At 39.8% G+C, this 21936-nt stretch overlaps 3 protein-coding genes across 8 annotated transcripts; 2 read left to right on the top strand and 1 right to left on the bottom strand.

Annotated features, from left to right (window-relative positions):
- Positions 1–27: 27 nt before the first annotated feature.
- Positions 28–10810, bottom strand: LOC121637130 (glutamine-rich protein 1-like). Of its 5 annotated transcripts, none has more exons than XM_041981082.1 (12): positions 10628–10810; positions 9442–9703; positions 8683–8757; positions 3640–3768; positions 2758–3561; positions 2122–2275; positions 1801–1955; positions 1609–1723; positions 1428–1536; positions 1174–1325; positions 1001–1091; positions 28–911 (listed from the first exon to the last, which is right to left on the bottom strand). In XM_041981082.1, exons 2-12 carry the CDS (start codon positions 9688–9690, stop codon positions 722–724), a joined length of 2223 nt encoding a protein of 740 aa, XP_041837016.1. In that variant the 5' UTR covers positions 9691–9703; positions 10628–10810; the 3' UTR covers positions 28–721. The 5 variants fall into 5 exon arrangements, with proteins under 5 accessions (XP_041837016.1, XP_041837014.1, XP_041837017.1 ...); XM_041981080.1 differs by having other exon boundaries at positions 9442–9701; positions 10687–10810; XM_041981083.1 differs by having other exon boundaries at positions 9442–9701; positions 10625–10642.
- Positions 10811–12409: 1599 nt separating this feature from the next.
- On the top strand, positions 12410–17273 carry LOC121637131 (proline-rich transmembrane protein 3-like). Of its 2 annotated transcripts, none has more exons than XM_041981085.1 (4): positions 12410–12506; positions 12768–12853; positions 14475–14996; positions 15206–17273. In XM_041981085.1, the coding sequence occupies exons 3-4, from the start codon at positions 14498–14500 to the stop codon at positions 16852–16854; spliced, it is 2148 nt and encodes a 715-aa protein (XP_041837019.1). In that variant the 5' UTR covers positions 12410–12506; positions 12768–12853; positions 14475–14497; the 3' UTR covers positions 16855–17273. The 2 variants fall into 2 exon arrangements, with proteins under 2 accessions (XP_041837019.1, XP_041837018.1); XM_041981084.1 differs by having other exon boundaries at positions 12410–12645.
- Positions 17274–18030: 757 nt separating this feature from the next.
- Positions 18031–21796, top strand: LOC121637132 (leucine-rich repeat extensin-like protein 1). The gene is made up of 6 exons (XM_041981086.1): positions 18031–18343; positions 19766–19885; positions 20000–20118; positions 20205–20355; positions 20433–20554; positions 20631–21796. The coding sequence occupies exons 1-6, from the start codon at positions 18118–18120 to the stop codon at positions 21642–21644; spliced, it is 1752 nt and encodes a 583-aa protein (XP_041837020.1). The 5' UTR covers positions 18031–18117; the 3' UTR covers positions 21645–21796.
- The last annotated feature ends 140 nt before the right edge of the window (positions 21797–21936 follow it).

Below are 21936 nucleotides of genomic sequence, written 5' to 3'. Positions count from 1 at the left end.
TGTTTAACATGACTCATGATACGGTGATGTTTTCATTTGTTATTTAATAACCTACTGTACACACATACATGGAGATATAAATTGGCAAAAAATATTTGAAGGGTGTTCCAATCTCTAATTTTGACCTGAGGAAAGAAAAATCTTTCCCATCTCCAAAATGTTTACAGTTTAGAGCACTTGATCTTGTGAATAATGAAGGTCAACTTAGTGACTCACAAGCCTAAATTAAAAAAAAAAGAGGCACAAGTTTTTCAGCTTTAAACAGATTGATACATCGTCCAAATCATTTTCATATAAAACTGAACAGTGGTCCCTGTGATTATCTGTGGAGCTTTAATCCATAACGAGACCTTGAAAAGAAGTAAGACATGAGAGCAAGTTGTTAAAGATCCAATAACTGCTGATAAGACTTGTACAGGGAACCGTACCACCTCTGCTTCGCAGTATCGGTGAGACTCGAACCTTGCTCAGCTGCAGGTTCAAAGGTTACAGAGCTGATGCCTCACAAAGAAATTCCCAAAAAGAAGTGTCCACGCAACCAGCTGAAATTCTGTTTTGAGAAAGTCTGAAACTAGTGAGTGCAATCATGAAACTCCTCAGAAGAAAATGATTGTTTCAGAAGTTGTCCCATTTTATTAGATGGCTATTAGCTATTGAGGTTTATAAAGACAGGATGGATACTGCATAGTCAACAATCAGGAGTCCTGTCAGCCCTCTCAGTTTAGCTTGTGTTTTCTGTACTGTTGCCGATGATCTCCTGGATCTCTCTGACCACGATGATGCGGGCCAGCATGTGTTCCACTTGCTGACTTGTGAGGGGCTGTGAGGAGTACCACATCGGGCTGTTTGGTGCCACCACAGTTTCTGGTGTCATGTAGTACGCGTCGTTACGGCCTTTGACACTTTGAGGACTGAAAAAAAAGATGAGAGTTGTGTTTTTAGAGTAAAAACGGAGTTAATACCCAGTATACTGGGATTTGGGAATTCATGAGCCACTGACCATTTAAACAGGTAAAAGTCATAAAGTTTAATGGGACAACGAAGGGGACTCTCAGGGTCTTCGATCTGCTCCTCGTACATGTCATCAGTTCCTTAAAAAGATGACACAGAAAAAGTAAAAAAAAAACAAAAACAAACTAATGCATTGTTGAGACTCCAGCATGAATGGAGTACCTTTCTGTCCAGCACTGTGTTGGCCTTGTACTTTGAGAAGGCGAATACTGGTTGCTTTGTCCTTGGCATTAACAGGGTTCTTCCTTGTGTGTCTCAACACCTTTGAGAAAGCCACTTTCATATGTTGCTCAGGTGTTATCAGGCAGAAATACCTGCGAAAAAACCCCCCAAAACATTTAACCACTTTCACTCTTTAAAATCTGCATGAAAATAGGACAAACGTAGATAAGTGATACTGAGTGGTGGTTACTCACTTAGTGTTGAAATACATTAGAGTTGTTAGCAATGTGGCTGGTGAATGTGCACCAAGCTGTTTACACTCCCACAGCATCTCCTCGGTCACGTGACTTGGAATGACATAACCTAAAATGACAAACAGTAAGCCCTTCTTTCTATAAAACAATTACCTGTGACCTAATTGTGATTCTACCTCACCTAAAGGGTGAACACTGGGTTTCCAGTCATACAGGATTTTGTGTAAACTTTCACAAAAACGTCTGTAATATGGATCAGAGAAAATGTCGTCCACACGGCCATTATCAGACAGATACTGTAAAAATAAAAGCATTCATTAGTAATTTCAGACACTATGTTAACATCTTTGTGCTTGAAAGTGGTGACACTAACCTTCTGTATACACAAGAACACATAATATAGAACATCAGATGTAAAGTGTTCTCCCTCTGAGCCTCGTGCCTCCTGAGTCATCAGGGAAAGACCCAAGTTTAGCTCAGCTACTGCACTGGACACCAAGTCTTCTTGAAAACGCAGGGGTTGACGACCTGAGTTCGACAAGAGAAATGAGACAAGTCCAAGTTTAATAGTGTAAAGTTAAAATATTTTTCTAATTTGGAGCCAAACATCATCAGTAACCCAAACAAAGGCTTTGGTTTTCAATAATTTTTTAAAGAGATCACCACACTGAACTATTTACACAAGTTCACTCACGCCCAATAGGTGCCAGTTTTGTTTTGTCCTGCTTGATCAGTTCAGCATTTTTTCGGCTCGCCCAAAGGCGCCACACCTCCAGACCCTCCTCTGGTTTTAGAGAGACAGGAACCAGAATTTCTGCAGGCGGTTCAGCCTCTGCCTCCACATGACCCTGTAAAAAAAATCGAAACTCGAAACTTTGCAGGAAGACAGATGAATACATCTTGACAAAGACATGGTGAGAATGGAGTTTGATTATGTTATGATAATTTGCAAATGATTCTTGCAACTTTATAATAGTTCCTACATTTGTTGGACAGCTGGTTCTGCAGCAGTCACGCTGGGTGTGCTCCAATTTTAAATGAGGATACTGATCTCAGTGCTCCAGTATAACCAGCTTGCTTTGAGTTTATCTACCTTTTAATAACCAGTTTAAACAACCCTGCTTTTGGTGTCTAGTGGTATAAGACTTATTAGCTTTAAGATTTAAAAACTATTATTAAGCATGATTTGGAATAGTTCATGATCACTGTATGGCGACATCATTCAAACAAATTTTAAGATTATGAATTCTCGGTAAAGAAAGAGAGAAAACCCTGGGACAGATTCTGTTCCAGCCATGAATATTCCTGTAAATGAGAAGTCTCTTCTAACCTGCAGGTGGAGCTGCTGCTCCTGTCCTTCTCCATCTTGGCTCTGCTGTTGATTTGGGTCCCATATGTGTACGGACTGTGTAGTGTTGTAAGTTCCTCCAACAGTCTGCACTGCCACAGGGATGTGGATGTTTCCATTCATGAACTGTGCTGGGAACAGGGTCTGTACTATTTCTTCCTGTGTTGCAGTGGAGACTGCCACATCGGTAGATCTTGCTGCAGAAGTGGGGGACATTTTGTCCTTGCCATTGGTGGTGGTAACCTGCACAGTGCTATAGGTCTCCTGCGGTATAGCAATGTGAGTTACACCCTGCTGTTGTGGAGTGGAGTACACAGGGATGGTCCAGGTCTCTCCTGTGGGACCTGTAATTGTTCCTGTAGTGCTGTACAGTTGAGCACTGTCAACTGTGAGCAGATCTGACCGTAGGGAAACATAGCTTTGCTGCTGCCCTTGAGGGATGGCCAGAACTGTAGCCACCTGCTGGCCCTGTGGAACAGCATAGGAAACAGCAAGAGGTACATCCACCTTGCGCTTCTTAGCTGGTTGAAGAACAGTTGCAGCAGTGCCAGGCCTTCTTTCAGCTTCCCTGTGAGACTCCTGCTGCTGGGAAGGAGCCATGGCCTCTATGGTCTGGATCTGAATCTGTTGACCATCCTGTAGCTGAATCTGTTGGCCAGCCTGAAGTTGAATTTGCTGCCCCCCTGGCAACTGAATATGCTGAGCTCCTTGTAACTGGATTTGCTCACCACTTGACAACTGGATTTGTTGTCCTCCAGCAACAGCTGCAACTAACTGAGCCTGAATCTGTTAAACACAGTCAGTCTAGTTAGAAAACAGGAATAGGGCACTTCATAGCATGGATGACAGACAAGAATCTCATACCTGCTGCTGCTGCTCCTCTGTGAGCTCTCCATGCTGGACCAGTTGGGCTGCTGAGATTCCCTGCAGGTTCTGCTGAGAGGGGGAGGCCACCTGAAGAACTGTTTGGCCTTGCTGTTCCTGGATCTGCACCTGAAACAGAGGGAAAGCATTAAACTATAAAGGTTCACCACCAATGACACCAAGGCATAACTTGTGCTGATCTTTAAGAAATTCTTGCAAAATTAAATTGAGATTTATTTATTTATTTTCTTGCCATGTCAATTTGTGGAGTTTCTGCTGAGAACTGTGAATCAATACAGATACGTATTAAAAAGTCTGTATGTCAAACAACTTACTGGAAGACAAAAACAAAAATAATTGTACCATGTTACATTAAACCAACCTTTATCAGATTGGTTCCACTAGTTGTGTTGACAAGAAGAATGAGACATTTACTGAAAACAGTTTTCATTAACTGTGACTTTGCCATGCTGACGTTAAACTGGGACCAAACTGGGATCAGACCCACTGTAAACAACGCGGTTTTACTGGGTCTGTTCAATAGAAAAGTACAGCTATTGCTGATTTAGGAATGTATTATGTTGTATTTAATTCGTGTATTGTTTTTTATTCAACTGTATAAGGTTTAAATTGAATATTTTCTGTATTCATCTTACAGTTACTGCAAGCCTTTTAAAAATTATTTTTCTGATGCTCTAGTGCAAGGATCACTAGCTATGGACCTGTTGAGCCAACTGCCCTGCAGATTTCACATGTTTACCTGCTGCAATACACTTGGGTCAAATTATTAATGGGTCATTAAGAGACTTGTGTAGAACTTTGATCATTTGGATCAGGGGCCTGTTCCAGAAAGGAGGTTTAACTCACTTTGGGTCTAAAAAGAAACTCTGGGTTAAGAGGAGGAGGAGGAGGTTAGTGAGGAGACACCATCTGCTGAAATCCTGAGAGGCCTCCAGTAGATCTCTACCTATCACACATTTATGGAATTATAATTTCAGACATGTGTGAGGACTTTTCTGATGACCTGACATACCACTATCTTTCTAAAATGTTTTCTGCTGCCAACATTATAAAAAAGGTCCCATTTACAAGAAACAATTTTTAAAATTATTGCAATGCAAAGTACTAAGTATTGCCTTGACGTCATCTTATGTTCACGGCATGTCTTGTTGGATTTGTACAAGAACCCGAGTGACTGAAAAACAGTACCGTTTGATGAGATATTTATTAATTTATTTTATTTATTTATCTTTTAAAACTTGTCCTGACCAGCATCACAGCAAGCAGAATGAGGGTCTGGCTGCTGGTTGTGCTGAACTAATTTGCTTTGTCAAGGGGAGCTTTGTGTGTATAAGGCTACTCTTGATAATCTTTTGTTTTTTAAACATTATTTATTTATTTTTAAAACTTGTTTATTTTGAATTATGGAATTTACATAATCTTGCTGGGCCTGACTGGAGGGTACAGAAAAAAAGGGAATAGTGAACAAAAGGCTTGGTACACACAAGGTTTTTTTTTAATCTGATGAGATTTTTTATCTGGTCGAGACCTCAAACATGAGGAGGAAAAAAATCAGGCATTTATCAGCTTTGATCATACTGTATGTGGTGTGCTCAGATAATCTCATCACAGAACAACACACACATAATGATGCTGTCCCACAACTGATCTACACTCTAGTCCTCCAGCCAGAAATCTCTCATGACCAAACGTGAGCTAACAAAAACGTAGAAGAACCATAGCAACGGCTATGCTGGGTGGTCTTAGGACTACTGTTAGCAGAAAAAGTTGCCAACATTATAAAAAAAAAAGGTCCCAAGAACTGAAAAAAAAAAAAAAACACAACAGACTAGAGACAGTGTGAACATGGACTTTATATCCTTCCTTGTTCCCCAGTCAGCTCGCTGTCTGATTGGCTAGATTCACAATCCACACAGTCACAACTCAGGAGTTGTAGGCTTTCCCCACACGTGAAGATATTTTGTCTTAAATATTGAAAATGTTTCATATTTCCGTTGGTCCTGGCCCATTTCGGAGCCAATTGTCGGGAAGAATTCGCTCATAACACACCTCAGACCAAATGAAATGATGATTTCATAGGAAAATTTTATAAGACTCAAGAAAAATCGGGCGTTTGCCGTCCTTGGGACAAAAACAGCTCGATAATCTTTATGTGTGTACCAGGCCGAAGTAAGAAAGAAAGCAGAAAAAAGAAAGAGGAGACAAACATACAACAGATAGAAGGTAACGACCCTTTAATCCAAACATCAGACAACCAACTGCTACACCTGTACAGAAACGCAACAGAAAATTTCCTACAGCTTTTACAAGAACACAAAGCTGATAATCATTAGGACCTCCTAAAATAAATTAATAACCAAAATGACAAGAAAACAAAACAAAACAAATAATAATAAAAAAAAAAAAACATGTATCACGAAAACAACCGAAGTACCAGAAACACATACACACACAAAACCTAAACATAAGTAGCTCTTAGTGTATAAACTCACTGGACAACTCAGTGATGCAGAGTATGAGGAATGAAGAAGTGAGCAAAGATGAGTGTGATCAAGCAAATGCGACCCTGCCTCTACTGAGACTAAAGGCAGACTAGGGCAGCCCAGAGACCCGGGCGTTCATCAGCAATCCCGGAGCACAAATCCCAGCCACCACACCACGAAGACAATCCCAGGACCACCAAGAGAGTGGCAGAGGAACGCCCCAGCCAGAGCCCCCCTCAGCCTGGGGTCACAGGGCCCAGCGTGCCAAGATTGGCAGCCGCAGACCCCACCAGGCACAGGCCATCCAGGGGGGCCAGAGCGAAGACCCCAGGGCCCCAAAAGCCCAGAAGCTCTTGTTACTCTTAGTCCATGCAAAACCAAACTTTTAAAAAGGCATGCTGAAGTGTAAATGTCTCAAAACTGGACTTACACAACCAGATTAACAACGAATGCATACACAACTCAACTGAGCCTAGGTGCACAATGATCATCCAATAAAAAGACATGGCCCAAGGACGTCAAGGACTACAGACATGTGGTCCTGAGATAAGTCCTGTTAAGTGTATAGAAAGATTGGTGTGTGACATCATGCCTGACAAACTGGATTCATTCCAGTTTGCCTACAAAGCAAAGCCTGGTACGGAGGATGCAAGTCTTATGCTTCTAGACAGAGTCACCAAGCAACTGGACTGTCAACACAGACACCCTCTTGCACCGCCTCTCTGCCTTTCAGATCGACCCCACATTGATTATATGGATCAAGCACTTTTTAAAAGACAGACCAAAACGTGTTTTTAAATCATTTTAAATCCAGCACATTTTTAAAAACTGGGCTCCACCAGGGTTGTGTTCTATCTCCCATTCTTTTCTCTGCCTATACTAACATTACCTGCAACAGAGAAGGAATGAGAGTTTTTAAATACACAGATGACATGGCCCTGTTAGTACATGTGACTGACTCCCAGACAGTGAAATGATATGTACAGGAGGTTCACACTGGTCTAAACTTTTGCTGAAAGCTAATTAGAGCGGAACATCTTAAAGATCAAGGAGCTGTGCTGTGGGAGCAGAAAGAAAAATTCAGAGCAGATGTTCCAACCTCTCAGCTTCCATGGTCAGTTGGTAGAGCAGGAACAGACACCTGCCTGTCTTTATCATGACATGATGACTCCATCTACAAAAAGGCTCAACAGTGTCTCCATCTGCTCAGAGAAATTTTAATATTTGGGAGAAATAAAAACAACAACATTTTAACCCCCCCACCCCCACCCTTTTTTTTTAAAAACTAAATCAAATAATTACTCATTGAATCCACCCTCATCTGTAACATTTCATCCTGGTTCAACTTTCTCATCACTACAACCAATACCAAACCCTTCCGTGTAATAAATCAGACCAGTAAAATGACCAGAACTGCCCAACTCCCCCTACCTGAACTGTACAAGTACTCAGTGGCAAGGAAAACCACCCTCATCACTGAGGATTTCTTCTGTCCCCTGCACTACTCTTTCATGTTACTGCCATCAGGCAGACGCTACAGAACCCCACTGGCCCAGAGGAACATATACATAAAATTATTCATCCTTTCTGCAATACCTGTTAGCACTTTTTTAAAATATGTTTTTACTTGCTGCTGTGAATTTAATTATTAAAAATGTTTTCAAATGTGCTAGAGATGTGTCATAAAGTTCCCCTCATTCAGTTTTTTTCTTCTTTTTTTGTTTCTTTTGGCAGGCAAAACTAAATGTGTAAGAAATTGTGACTGGAAAGCTGCCCATTAAGACTTCACGTCAACTTGGGAGATCTAATAAAATAATTTGAGAATTGCAGTATCATCTAACAAAATTATTACTCAGATAACTTATAATGTATTTACAGAGAACCTGGCTACACTTATATGTAAAATGATCTTCTACTGACTTAGTTGGCAGCAGAATGTCTTGTACATCTCACAAAGTCCACAGCATCACAGTGTCAAGACATCTTTCAGTGAAGATCTCTATCACCCTCACATGCAAATATACAGGGAAAAGGAACAATGGTCCCATTAGATGGCAGCTCAGTTTCCACTGCGCATTTAACAGCAGTCAGTGGCAAAAAAATATTCCAAGAGACTGTATACTAAAGAGTGTTAGCAGTTGGCATTGTTTAGCATTGTTGCCTGGTTCCTGGGGTATTCAGGGGGTATAGAAAATGGATGGATGTATTCAAAATAATTTGTTCTCTCATTCCGCACTACAGTTTTCAGAAACTGTAGTCAAGTTGAAACAATATAAACATAAGTCTGTTATAGATGTTCACAAACACCATATCATACATTTCATCCATTTTAGGGATTTTAGGGAAGTGGACGCAGCTTTTTGTATCTGCAAGTGGTAGGGCTTCCAGGAAAATAGATTGATAATCACTCTTTTTACTTCTTAACTCACACACCCTCATTTATTTTCTATTTGAGAGTGGGCAATGATAATGATTCTGGACTCTGGCAACTGCCATTCGTTAAAGAGCATTTTAAAAACACAGAAGTGTATAAACATACCTGCACCTGAAGCTGCTGTTCAGTCCCTTGATGCACAGACATTTGGGGTGAAATCTCTGTCGAGGTCACCTGCACCTGTAATAAAACATGTTCATATATTAAGTAGGGCTGCAGGAGATATTGTTTCAGGATCATCACAGCACTTGTGCTATAATTAAATTGGAAGAAACACATGTTTAGTAAGAACTTAAAACCCAAACACACCATGTTGTAGCCATAATAGCCATGTGCATGCAGATTATTAGTTAAACAGAAAAGGAAAATTACATGGTCATTATCTTTCTTTCTAGGAACTAAATACAAGGGCAGAGCTTTACTCTGGGCAGCCATCTGCTCTACCGCTGAAGTACAGACTACTGTCAACACTGGGGTATGTACCACTTTGAAGGACAAACTGTGATTACAAAATCTCTGATTTTGTCAAGCCTAATTCTCTGCATGTTCTGAGAGAGGAAATAAATTTTCATATCATACAACACCTGGACATATAGGCAAATATCAGTCAGGCTCAATAAAGGATGCCAAAAAGGTCTATACATAACAGTTATGCCTGAGCCTCTGACTTTATGGTAATTTAATTTCATCAGAAGATGATGGCTTTCTGACCATTGTTTTAGAGGACTTTTAACAAAACAATAAAACTGTATGGGATTGAAGTTCAACTATAAAGTAAAACCAAAATGTTACAAAGACGGTTTCCTTCTTTTTAATAGTGACAATATAACTCAACATCCAAAAATAATATAAAAAGTGCCTTACTGGACAAGCAAGCTCTAGAAGAGAACCAGCCACCTCTGTGCTGTCCGTGTAGACACAGTTGGCATCCTGCTGCTGGTATACCATGGCTGTAGTGGTGACTGCCCCTCCCTGCTGGCTGAACTCCTGCAGAACCTCTGGGCCCTTGGCTAGAGACTCCAGGAACTCCTTCATCCTGTGCTGAGGCACAGTGCGGGCCTTTTGCCGCACATATTCATCAAAGGAGACCACCCCACCCTCCTGCTCATTCATCGTCACTGAACCTGGAATAATAACAATGATTTTTTTAAACATACGATACAACTCAGTGAACTTAAAAAATAAGCATCCTTAATGAAGATAACTAGTCAATGTGGATCATGATTATTATCCACACACAAAGACATCAGTTATATATGTTATAAACTAAATGAAAACTTAATTTAAACCCGTTTATAGATTTTAAATACAGCTAAGCAGTCATAATAAAATCGTTTTGGATTTAAGCTAATACGCTCCATTCAACTATTTCTGGTTACTTTGTGAACACATATTCTTTCACAACTAAGTCTAAATTTATTAGATCACTTAAGTTTGAAGGTTTATAGAGATATTACTCAGTGGGCTAAAATATATGTCTGACTTCAAGTATTAGTTGTCTATCAATCGATATTTACGTTACAGCTAGTTGTTAGCATGCTAGCTTTGTACTGTTAGCAGGCGCTGTTTAGTTACAGCCCATATGGTTAGGTGGTTGAGTGACAACGACTCGCCGTATTAAACATCGTGCGACAAAAATATAACGGATGTTGTGAATGTTACAACGAAGCAACACAGTTTACCCCAAACCAAACAACAAGCACAACATTCATATCAATAACACGGCGCTAGCTAGTCAATGCGCTAACGTTAGCTATTTAGCTAGCTTGATGGCTCTGGATCCTGTCACGCTACCTTAAATAAAACGAAATCCTCTCCTTTCCGCCAAGGCACGTTGTTTAAAACTAAAAAGCCGATAAACGTCTAACAGCTACTACTAGGATGCCATTCACTTTGCTACATAATGCTCGTAGCAGCTGTGAAATCCTGCAAACAACGCCGTGATTAGACCGCGATAAATTTTAACAGCAGCGAGCAGGCGAAGTCTCTGACGTCTGCTTTTTTCAGAATGAGCTCCGGGCTGCCGTCGCTGTGCAAGTTTCCCCACCTCTTAGCTAAGCACTGATTTATTCATCCTTCGAAATCCCACGTAGTAATTCTTCCACTTACACACTCAACGCGACCCCCAAAAAACTCTTCACTGTTTATCTAGTGAGCTATAAAACTGACGGAAGTACAGGCCCCGAAAATTACGCGACTCCTCTCCAGACTGCTTTGCCCACTTACGGCCTGCAGCACAATCCTGTGAAACAGGAGTTCCCAAACAGGGACCAAAACCAGCAGTTATGTGGTCCTTCAGAACAGGATAAATACACTTTATGCTTAAGTGCAGTTTCTCTCAACTGTAATAATATCCCATCCGATTCCGCTGTTTGTCTTCCCAAACTTGACACTGTAAGAATAACAATTATAAAATTTCTAAAAGTTTAACTGAATCATAACACAGACTATACAATGACATATTGTTGTATCATCTCTCTGGAAAACTGAAGGCAGATTAAATAAGTGAAAGTAAGTGCTACATCTAGTTTTTCTAATATTTAAGACAAACAAAAATTGACCCTGCATTGAAAAACAAACAGTTTTTTGCTGAATTTGGTCTCTCAGATCTGCACAGCAAACTGTATTCATGAGATGTGGTTGTCAGCTTAAGGGGAAGCTTGTAAAGTGACTTAATTCAAGTTAACAAATCAGTATGTGTAAAAATACATCACTATAGATCAAACTTAATAGTTCAAAATTGATAAATAGACTAATATAAACTAAGACTATGTTAAAGTGCTCTCCACGACAGTTCAAGCAAAGCCTGGTCAACATTTGAATGCATGTACCTTTAACTAAATCTAACTTCCCCAGTCTGCCTTAAAGAGCCAGGCATGTGCTGCTGAGGGCCTCCCCCTGCTCTCTCCACAACAAACTGCCCCGTGCTGCTCTTAAGGTGGACCAAGTTAGATGCACCCTGTGAATAGGCTGTGTCCTTAACACAATGGATAGGAAAGAGTTAAATACCCCTTTCGCCACAGACTGCATGTTATTTCTGCAAGGGCTATCTGTTAGAAGTGATGATGGTATTATACAGTGTATGCATAATTTTACATGTAATTAAAATGGTTTACACACATTCTAGAGAAACCTTGATTAATCTAAAAGGTGCCCAACTATTTTGATCTCAAATTATACATAACATATACTGTTCCTATTTATTGTGACCAAAGCTGGGGCCAGAGGGGCGGCCAGGTGGGGCAGAGAACACCCCTAAAATCTAATTGCCTCTTCAGGTGCTACTCAAGGAAAAGGCAATCAAATTTTAGCAAACATTCAATGTAAACTCCCCCACTACCTATGTAAACCTCAGATATCAAAGTGCAAGTGAAAGCAGCATGTATGTTAGTGTAAATTAACATTGCTGTTTTTCATCATAATGCAGCATTTGTACAGCAACATCTTGCCAACTACCTACATAGGTGATAATATTCATCTGTCCAGACTTTTTACATTTTACGAAAAGTCATAAAAACACCAGATGTGGTGATTGTGCTAAGTTAAAGTACCAAACATACTGAAGAAGCACAGATGAAACTTGTGATTTCTCATTGTCAACAAAGTATAATTGTATATGGAGCAGTGCTTACTAACCAAACATGCAGGATCCAGCAAAGTAACCAAATGCTGATTTATAATATATCATTGGCTGTTTGCATTAATAAATGTTCCTTAACTTTTTACATTAAATGACAGCTTCAGTTGTAATAATTAGTTAATTATTCCCTAAAATCTATAATTATTTTACAAAAGGCCTCATTCACACATGTCATCCTTTTCCCAGTTTGTGACCTTGCTTGGCTCCCCCTTCAAGAATTTTCTACACCCACCCCTGATTGTGACATCTGGAATAAAATTTTGGATATACTCTCCAAAAGAATAAGTTAGTAAGTTCTCATGGAACCTCTCCCCTGTCTCATGCTCGTGCCTGGTTGACTTTACATTATCACTTCATGTGACTTCGCGCCACTGTAAGAATCTTAAAGTAATCCTTTCAAGGAGGGATTTATCTTAAAGCTGAGACAGGTGAGGCTTGCAGCCTGTCATTAATTGTCAGCTATTGCAAAATATTTTATTCTTTTTCTGGTTTTTCATATATGAACATTGTAAGCATTTGTTTCCAAATGCTTTTCCCTCCCTGTTGTCAGGACCTGAGCTCTGCAGGTAAGATCACGGTGTGAGGTTGACCAGCAGCCAGCTGGTGCAGTAATAGGAGTAAGACGTCAGCGTGAAGGTGAGAAATCTGTGAGTGTGTTGGTAAACTCATGTTGTTCAGTGTGTAGCATGTTAGGAATGAGACACTTGGACTGTAGTTGTAGAGATGTGGTGAAAGAAACAAGATACTGAACGAGGAAGAGGAGCATAAGCAACAGCAGGTACCTCTGAACTGTTATCTGGTTTAATCTAGCATTTTAGTTCTCAAGATTTTGGGATAAATGATTTTTGCAAGTGAATACTGTAATGTATTTTGTTTTTTTTATTGAAAAACTTTATGAAGTTTGTGATTTTTATGTTTAAAACTAAATGGATGCTACTGAGTTGTATCGGCTATCATTGTCAGAATGTTTTTGAATGTATTGCATCAAATCTGTACATATACCCATGACCTAGAGAGGAACAGTTTTAACATGATTAAAAACAAAACAAAAACTATGACAACATTTTAATTTTTGTCTGGGATTAAACATTTAATTTAATTTAATTTAATTTAATTTAATTTAATTTAATTTAATTTAATTTAATTTAATTCAAAATCATCCCTGATGTTGCATTTAGAAGTCAGGTTGCATTTGTAACACATCAAAAAAATCAACTATGAATGATTATTGTGTAATACTGGTCATTGTTGTGATGAGATATTTTTAATATATCTTCTATCATTTGCATAATAAAAGTGGCAGCTTGAGATTTCTGACCCAAAGGTCACAGGCAGATCAGACTGACTCACTCTATAAACCTCTATGTTTTGCTTTTTGCCGTGTTGTGTGTTTGTTCAGATAAACCACCCACAGATGTTGTCGGGCATGCAAACCCTTTGGATTACGCAGGGAATTACAGGATTGAAACACAAGATCATTTGAGAGTCTGTGTGACACTTAAACCCAACCTAACCTTTAAAGTCATTCTATAAACATTTTTCATAGTTTGCTAAAGTGGTATACACTGTGAAAAATACTGCACCTTACTGATACAGCTACCACTTTTGCCATTACATTCATTTTTGCAGTGGAATCAAGTTTTAGCAACCTGAATATCTACCAGTTTTGTACAACATTCTCTCTTTGTGTTTGCTGGAAATGTTGTTAACTGCAGATTTGAATTTGGAAGATGGCCATAAAAGAAACTGTCGTGTGTGTCTCAGGCATTTCAGATAAATTGTAAGGCTTAATTTTGCAAATGAGAACCGTGGCATGACAACAGATATTTGGGGGTTAGTTTTGCCATTACAAACAAACCAATAACAAGTAAAAAAAAAAAAAAACTTTCAATGCTCTAATATTATTGTTTTGGACAGGATTAAAAAACTTGTGAACTTATTCTTTAATATTGAACAGGAACTAAATGGCTTTTGCAAGTTTCAAAAACATTTTGAAAACAAATTTTCATTCTTTAACATTTAAATTAAGATGGAGTCTTGACATCTATTTTTTTATTTTGTGTCAGTTTATGAGGAGTTTTCACTGTTTTGCTTCTTCATTTTTGCCCATATTCTTTAAGTTGAGAAGCACTTTGGTCAATGATTTTTGTTTTTAACATGCTTAGAAAAAAAAAATAGACAAAAATGCCACAGATAAAAAAATTTTCATGAAAAAGTGGAAACATGTTTCAACTCTTCTTCTCTTTCTCCTCCACAGATCTTGGGCTTTCAGTTTAAAAAATGGGGCACTCATCTTTTCTTTTCGTTACACTTGCGATGTCTGTCTGTTCATTTGGAAGCGTTCTTCAAACTTCATATTCACTAGACATTTCTGGTTCAGTGGAGCCACCTCAAAGCACAGGCAGAAATATTAACGGTCTGGATGGTGCAGCCAGTGAAGTAATTTTTTATTCAGACAGCTCTGTGGAGGGCAGCGGACATAGTGCCGATAGTGTGGCCTCACCACAACTCAGCAATGAGACTGTCATCTCAGAGGATCCTCAGCGAGTGAGCAATGCAAATTCTGGGCCTGGAATGACATTCACATCAAGAGCAGTACTTCCTGTGCACCACTCAGAGGCCCACAAACAAGAGGCTGACAAAGCTGATGCTTCAATTACAGGATACTCTCAGTCCACTTCGGCTTCACAGGAAGCTCTACTGGAAAGCAGCCACATAACAGCGGAAAAACATTTGAAAGACAGTCATGCATCTACTTTGAAATATGACACTCTGACTGGTGAGTAAGCTTAAAATATTTCACTCAGATTAAACAGACAGGATTTCACATGGCTCCTCTAGTTTTAAAAAAAGAACAGTTTGTTATATACAACAGTTTGGTATACACACACACACACACACACACACACACACACACACACACACACACACACACATATATATATATATATAATATGATATTACAAACAAGACTTTTCTTTCTTTAAGGTGGGGACCGTGCTGAACTACCAGTCCAAACCAGTGTGTTTACCTTCATGACAAATCACAACCTGGCTGGACCTGAAGATCCCTGCATGCTCGGCACTACACACTGTACTGTTTTTACAAACTTCAATGGCACAACTCTACTCTGGGATGACATGAGGCGCACACTGGCATTTGCATGGGAGCTGCACGTCTTTGGATCGGCCAGCCTTTTTTCACTGATGGCAGCCCTGGCAGTTTTGGGAATGGCTGGAGCATGGACTCTTCCTCATCCCCTGTGTGATGCCCTGACCTTGTCAAATACTCTGCTAATTATGGCTGGTGTTTTACGAACTGTACTCCTTCTGCTTGATCCTTATGGCACCCGCCAGATCCTGCCTCATGCCACATTGGCGGCTCTGCATAATATTCCTTTGCACCTTCTTCTGTGGTCACAGGTAGTCCTCACTTTAGTCACGCTCAGGGGGTTAAAGTTATTACTTTTCCCATCAAAGCTGCAGCGCCCATGGGTGGTTGGGTGGGTCGGTATGTCCCACTGCACTGCACTACTTGTAACAGACCTATACGCTTCTACTTTGTCCCCTGCTCTCCCTCTTTTGCTGCACACCCTCTCCCTCTTGTGGGGCATCCCTTTTTGCATGGAAGTCCTTACGAAGTCCCTCTCCAATCTTCATCCCTTCCTTAGTTCCTCTGTACCACAGTGGGTTGCCTCACAGAGGACAGAGAGGCTTGGAAGGCGAGTAATAGCAGTGTGTGCTTTCCTTGGGGTGCTCTGTTGTAGCCTTCAGGTGTATAGTCTCCTTTGGCTTTATGGGTTACTGGGAAACTGGAGGCTCTTTGGTTGGGGCTGGTGGCTCAGTCAGTTTTGGGCCAGAATTCTTGAGGTAGCATGGGGATTCTCTTTGCTCTTCCTGGGGTCTTGGATTTTCTGGACACCATCTATAAGTCATGTAAGAGGTGATCATGGGCAGGGTAAAGGCGAGGAGTCTAACAGGGTAGAAGAAAAGAACTTGTGGTGTAAAGTCATGGACACCATGCAGAAAGGCTCATTGATAAAATCAGAGAAATCCTGGGAAGAACTGATACCAAACAACTGGACAAAGTATAAATTGTCTAGAGCAGGCATCAGCAACAATGCAATGTCTCTGCATGATAACGAACCAGCCGCCATGAAACCAGAATACAACCCAGATCCTGTTAGCAGCAGCAGCTCTGACTCTCAGGCTGCATTACTGTGGCAAAAAGTCAGTGAGCGAGAATGTGTTCTTTCACTTATAGAGTTTGACATGCGGCCCCCATCTCCTATTAACCTCAGGCGCAGCATTGACAATGCCCTTTATCATGGGCAGCTTGTAGCGGGAGGTCTGTTCACACCTCCGCCTCCCTCTTGGACTCAAACTATGAATATAGATGGAGACAGCAGTCCAATAATATTCCCCCCAGCTTATGTCAGCTATGGGTGGATGCCAGATACAGAGTCTATATCTGCATCTCTTGACCATTTCCAAGCCAACGAGTCAGCACAGTCAGTTAGTGCTACACCAGATTGTAACGGCAGTACTGGGTCTCCAGCTGCTGCACAAGAGGGAGAAGACTCCTCAGCAGTAATGTGTCAGCATGACTGGTCTGATGATGACATCACAGATCTCTGAGCTGTACTTTAAATTAGGAGCACCCCGACTTATAATAATCCAGTCATTATGAACTAATACAATCATGCAGTGTAGAATTTATTGCCACATCTGACATCTGACAATGTCATCTGACTCATGTTCTGTGGGTATAATATTGGCATAAAGGGAATATATTGGATGTATTTGGCATAGGACATTATCACTGATTTAACATGCTATTATGCTTTGTAGAAAGTGATTCTGTTTTCATTGACTTGCCTGAGGTTTGTTCTGACATATGTGTACATGTTTTAGAACAAGTGCATGGAAATGACTGGAGCTAAGTACAAATGACACAATTTAATTTATTGTGGATGATGTCAGCATTTCATGTAGATTTAATTAATATTTGTATCTATATGCCAATGTTATTTATGGCATATTTTTTAATCATCATTTTAAAAGCTATCTCTCTCTCTCTGTCTCTCTCTCTCTCAAAAATGTTCAATGTTTCTATTGTATTATTCCTAAATAAACAAGCTTTATATAAATTAAAATAACACTGATGCTATTCTCTGAAATTCTATATGCACTACAATGTACAAAAGTGCTGGGACACTAATTTCTTTATATTGTGCTTTCTATTACTTCCAGGCTTTCTTATAATCTTTTGAAGTTGTCTTTAGCAATAATTCTCCAGATTTTCTAAAAGGTCAAGTTTTCGTTTGGACAATTGCCTCCCTTGTTTTTTCTTGCTCTAGTCATTGAACCTCAACATATAAGAATGTTTTTTGTTTGTTAAGCCACTTGACTGACCAATAAATCATTCAAGTATCCAAAGCATCTAAATGAACAGATAAACTAGCTTTGAATCTACATATAACAGACAACATTGCAAAGAACCAAAACAAAGTATTTTGTCACATAAAACAAAACAAAACAAAACAAAAACAACAACAACAACAACAAAACAAACAAAAAAACAGCGGTCTGTTGCTGAGACATAAGTTGTTACCTGTTCCTTTAGGTGTAAAAATTCCAAAGAAAAACCCGTTTTCTGAAAAAACTGTCCGACTAGACAAGCATTATTTGATGATTTGAGATCAGCCAGGTTACCTAAACACAGCATGAGCGTCATCATCCTCCTCCTCAGCAGCAGCTGCTCTGAGTGACGTGGCGGTAATTGATTAGTCAATTAACTTTCCTAAGTAGCCTATATGTACGATGGCCCGACGTGGTGGCGGTCTTGGCAACTAGCTTAACTTTTCAAACGCACACCGCTAATATAATCACAGAGGTGTGATGCCTTGGAAGAATCGTTTGTCGTGTTTCGCAGTGATGGTAATTCTGACGCTCTTTAAACTCTGTAATGGACAAGCTGTTGAGGCCGATACGCGGACGCCTGTTCAGGGCAGCCATCATCTCAGTAGTGTGGTGTCTGGTTTTAAACTTGAACCTGCGGCCCAAGCAAGACCCGGTTCACTCACCTTCAAATTTGACCAACAGGATCACCTGAATTCGACTAACGGTAGGTCTGTGTGCAGATGCTTGCATCTCTTTCTGGATTTCCTGATCGTGCATTACCACGAACTTAACCAGCATTCTTTCAGCTGTGGTGCCAGTTTACTTTTTGGGTTGTTGCTTAAAATTAGCAACAGTCAAATTAAAGTATCTCTTCCTTCCATCTGGGCATTCAAATACTTATTCATCAGATGAAACACAACTAAAATGTTTTTTTTTTTTTTTTTACCAAGCATTGTCAATTTTATTTATTTATTTATTTATTTATTTATATATATATATATATATATATATATATATATATATATATATATATATATATATATATATATATATATATAAAATTGTTTTGTTACTTGAATATTACTAATTGAAACAACATACATGGCAATTTGCTTTTGGATTGCCTTAGGTCACTACTTTTTGTGAATGTGTGCATTCAACTATAAATGCTAGTTGGAAACCTTAAACCTTTAAATTCTCACACTTCAATGTTCAGATCTTTAATGTCCTGTGGAGCTGATGGATTTTGATGGAATTCACAAGCATCCACAGATGAAACTGCATGCACACAAAAACCAAAGGAAGGGTTGAACATGCAATGAAATATCCACACGATCTCTATATGAGCTGGCATGCAGTGTGCAGATCCCTTTTGGAGTCTCTTATGATCCAAAAGGCATTTTGAGCATGCCAAAAACATTTATAGTATCCAGGCTTTGATACCAATTTTTCTGGTATAGCAGGTATTCATTGTTTCATCAATAATAGTGAAACATCCTTGCCCAGACTGTCATTTGGCTTAAATGTTTAATAATTGTGCCCTTTAACCCTTAAAGGCCTTAGCTCTACTGTTAGGTAGACTGAATTTTATTTAAAAATTGTGGGGGGAGGGGGGAAGAAAAACCTGCGGGAGCCATCACTACTAATTGGTTTGGGTATTACATACCCAAAATAAGTGCGTTTCAAATTTTGACCATTTCACCAAGATGCTAACTTTTATCTCAACCAGTAGCTAAAAAATTATTTATACTCTTTTCCAAAAGAAAAGTCTTAGTGTGAACTTTAAAGGGTTAAGTCACCTACATAAGGTGGCTCGATTTAAAAAAAGTTTTCTTCTGATTTGTCTTTGATGAAGGACAATGCAAGCGGAATTCTACAGAAACTTTATCAATGTAGACTTTTTTGATATATTCATTATTTTTTGGCTACAGTGAATAATGCAAAGTAGATCAACAAAAGTGAAGGCACAACCTACCATAAGAGAATTAAACAAAATGTCACAAGGTTTTTTTTTTTTTTTTTTTTTTTTTTTTTTTTTTTAATTAATTGACACAGTATTTTATGAAAATTTGTCATTTTTGGCAGCGTCATCTGTCTGGTTTGGAACTTTTAATTCCATCAGGCGACTTTACGCTTGTGTCTTCAGTACTGCAGAATGTTTTGACCGCAAAACTGAAGCGACTGGATCCATCAGTGGAATGCAGCAGCAGTCAAATGACTCTGACAGTCAAACGCATTGGAACTCCACATTTTCTGGTGGATAATGGTAGGTTCTGTGATAGGATTTGGGGGTGTTTGCTCATATGGTGCAAAGTTTTTAACTTTTTTTTTTTTTTTTTTTTTTTTTTTTTTTATAAATATAATTTTTTATGTCAAACAGGTGAGGTACCTCTTACTCCTTTGTCTCAGATGCCCTCCACATGTGGTTTCTCTATGAAGAGGTACCGCAGAGATGTACAGTATGCTGCAAACTATCAGGGCTGCAATGTTAACAAGCAAGTAAGGTTCACTTTTATGCTTCTCATTTCAATCTGTCTGCACACTGTTTGTTGAGCCCAAACCTCTCTGCTGTTTTCCTGTTGCAGGATGATGATTATGTCCTGCCACTGCATTTATGGGGTACACCGATGACCATGTCTTGTCCTGCAACATTGCCATCGCCCTCTATTTTCTGCTTTCCATCTCACATGGTGGTTAAGCTTGGTGGTGTTGCAGCAAAGGATCTCAAAGTAAAGAGTAGGTGATAACTTTGTGTACTGGTTCCTTAAAATGGCTCCAGCTAATTTTCTTTCCAATTATTTAAACCATTGCAGTGTCTGGTATGTGGCAGCCCCTGTCAATGACATGCAGCAGTTGTGGACTGACTTTTGAAGAGTTTTCTGGAGAACTGGCACTTTCTGCACCCTACAATGGAGGCCCATGTGTAGAGGTTGAGGTATGATGAGCCCTTATGGGCAGACACTGAAGCTAAGCTATGAAGGTGCTTTTGATTTACTTTTATTTCTTTGCAGGATGAGGAGCATGTAATTTCCCTTCGGTGGGGAGATTTTGAGCTCTCAGCAGCATGCCCTCCGGTATCCAACACTGACCCTATAATGGGAACAAGTCCACCACCTAGTGACAATAATCAAGCCCTGCAGCATCCTCAGTACTCCTATTTTCCTATGTTTTCACAATTCCTAGAGCCCCAGACCTCAGAAAGTCCAGCTCCTGTGGCACCACTGCCACATCCACAGCTCCCCTTTGTTGCTGCAGATGCAGCAGAAAACCAAGAAGTACCTGCAGCTCAGCATCCTTCATTTCCATTCATGCCACAATTTCCTCAGTTTTTTGTGTTTCCCAGATCTGATTTACCAAAACAGCCTTCTGCAAATCAGAATACCGCTCCTCAACAGGTCCAGTTACCTCAGGTGTCACAGTCTCCTCAGTATCAAGTCCCTTTTTTTCCACAATTCCCCATGGTACCTGCAATGTTCCCAAACCCAGCTCCTCCTACTACCATCACAGAGGCTTTGGTAACCACACCATCACCACCTACAGGAAAGGAGAAGCCTCAAGTTCCCATACAGCCACAGTTTCCAGTGCCTCAATATCCCTTTCTGCAATTCCATAAACACCCATCTTCCCCAGGGGAAAAAAGCAAAGTTATTGCAGATCCCAAATCTGTAATCCAACAGTCCACACCACAATACTTGAATCCTCAAACCTTCCAAATCCCTGTGTTGTATCCTCCCCTTAATTATCTGTCTTCAAGACAAAGTTCTCATATGCAAGCACCTGCTCCCACCTCAGCAATAAGTCCAGCCCCCACTGAGAAGCCTGCGTCTTATCAACCACACCCTTTTATGCCAGTATATCTGTTCCCTAAACAAGCTCCTATGCCTGTATTTCTCAATCCTCCAGGCATGGAGCCTTCAAACCCAGCTTCATCTGATCAGCATGAACATCAGCCTATCTACCAAGCTGTGCCGCCATTCTATTCTTTCCTTCCTAATCAGAGGCAAATGGCGCTTGAAAGAAGTTGATGACTATACTGTTTAAGGGGCCCAAGAGCATCACAGGTTGTGGAGATGTCACGAATTCCTGCTGAATAAGACTATCTCCAACATGTGTTTGGAACAGGAATTTGAAATGTAAATAACAGGGGAATAAAGAGAGAAGGCAGTTGCAAAAAATACTAACTTGTTTTGTGTCATCTGTTCTGCGAAGATTAAAATCAGTTTTTCTCTGTAGTCCAGCTATAAAAGGGGGGGGGGGGGGAATATTTTTTTTTTTTTTTTTTTTTTTGGCCCTGAAGTTCAAAATACATTATGGAAA

The sequence above is a fragment of the Melanotaenia boesemani genome, chromosome 3 (genome assembly GCF_017639745.1).
Source record: "Melanotaenia boesemani isolate fMelBoe1 chromosome 3, fMelBoe1.pri, whole genome shotgun sequence".
NCBI lineage: Eukaryota > Metazoa > Chordata > Actinopteri > Atheriniformes > Melanotaeniidae > Melanotaenia > Melanotaenia boesemani.
This window is presented reverse-complemented; position numbering and strand designations above follow the sequence as displayed.

Coding starts and splice junctions, on each gene's coding strand:
- LOC121637131 (XM_041981085.1), top strand. CDS start 14,498: ATGGGGCACTCATCTTTTCTTTTCGTTACACTTGCGATGTCTGTCTGT. Junction 14,997..15,205: donor GAAATATGACACTCTGACTG/GTGAGTAAGCTT, acceptor TCTTTCTTTAAG/GTGGGGACCGTGCTGAACTA.
- LOC121637130 (XM_041981078.1), bottom strand. CDS start 9,732: ATGTTTAAAAAAATCATTGTTATTATTCCAGGTTCAGTGACGATGAAT. Junction 3,769..8,682: donor AACAGCAGCTTCAGGTGCAG/GTATGTTTATAC, acceptor CCTCTGTTTCAG/GTGCAGATCCAGGAACAGCA. Junction 1,092..1,173: donor ACACAGTGCTGGACAGAAAG/GTACTCCATTCA, acceptor CATCTTTTTAAG/GAACTGATGACATGTACGAG.
- LOC121637132 (XM_041981086.1), top strand. CDS start 18,118: ATGCCTTGGAAGAATCGTTTGTCGTGTTTCGCAGTGATGGTAATTCTG. Junction 19,886..19,999: donor ACATTTTCTGGTGGATAATG/GTAGGTTCTGTG, acceptor TATGTCAAACAG/GTGAGGTACCTCTTACTCCT. Junction 20,119..20,204: donor GCTGCAATGTTAACAAGCAA/GTAAGGTTCACT, acceptor TTCCTGTTGCAG/GATGATGATTATGTCCTGCC.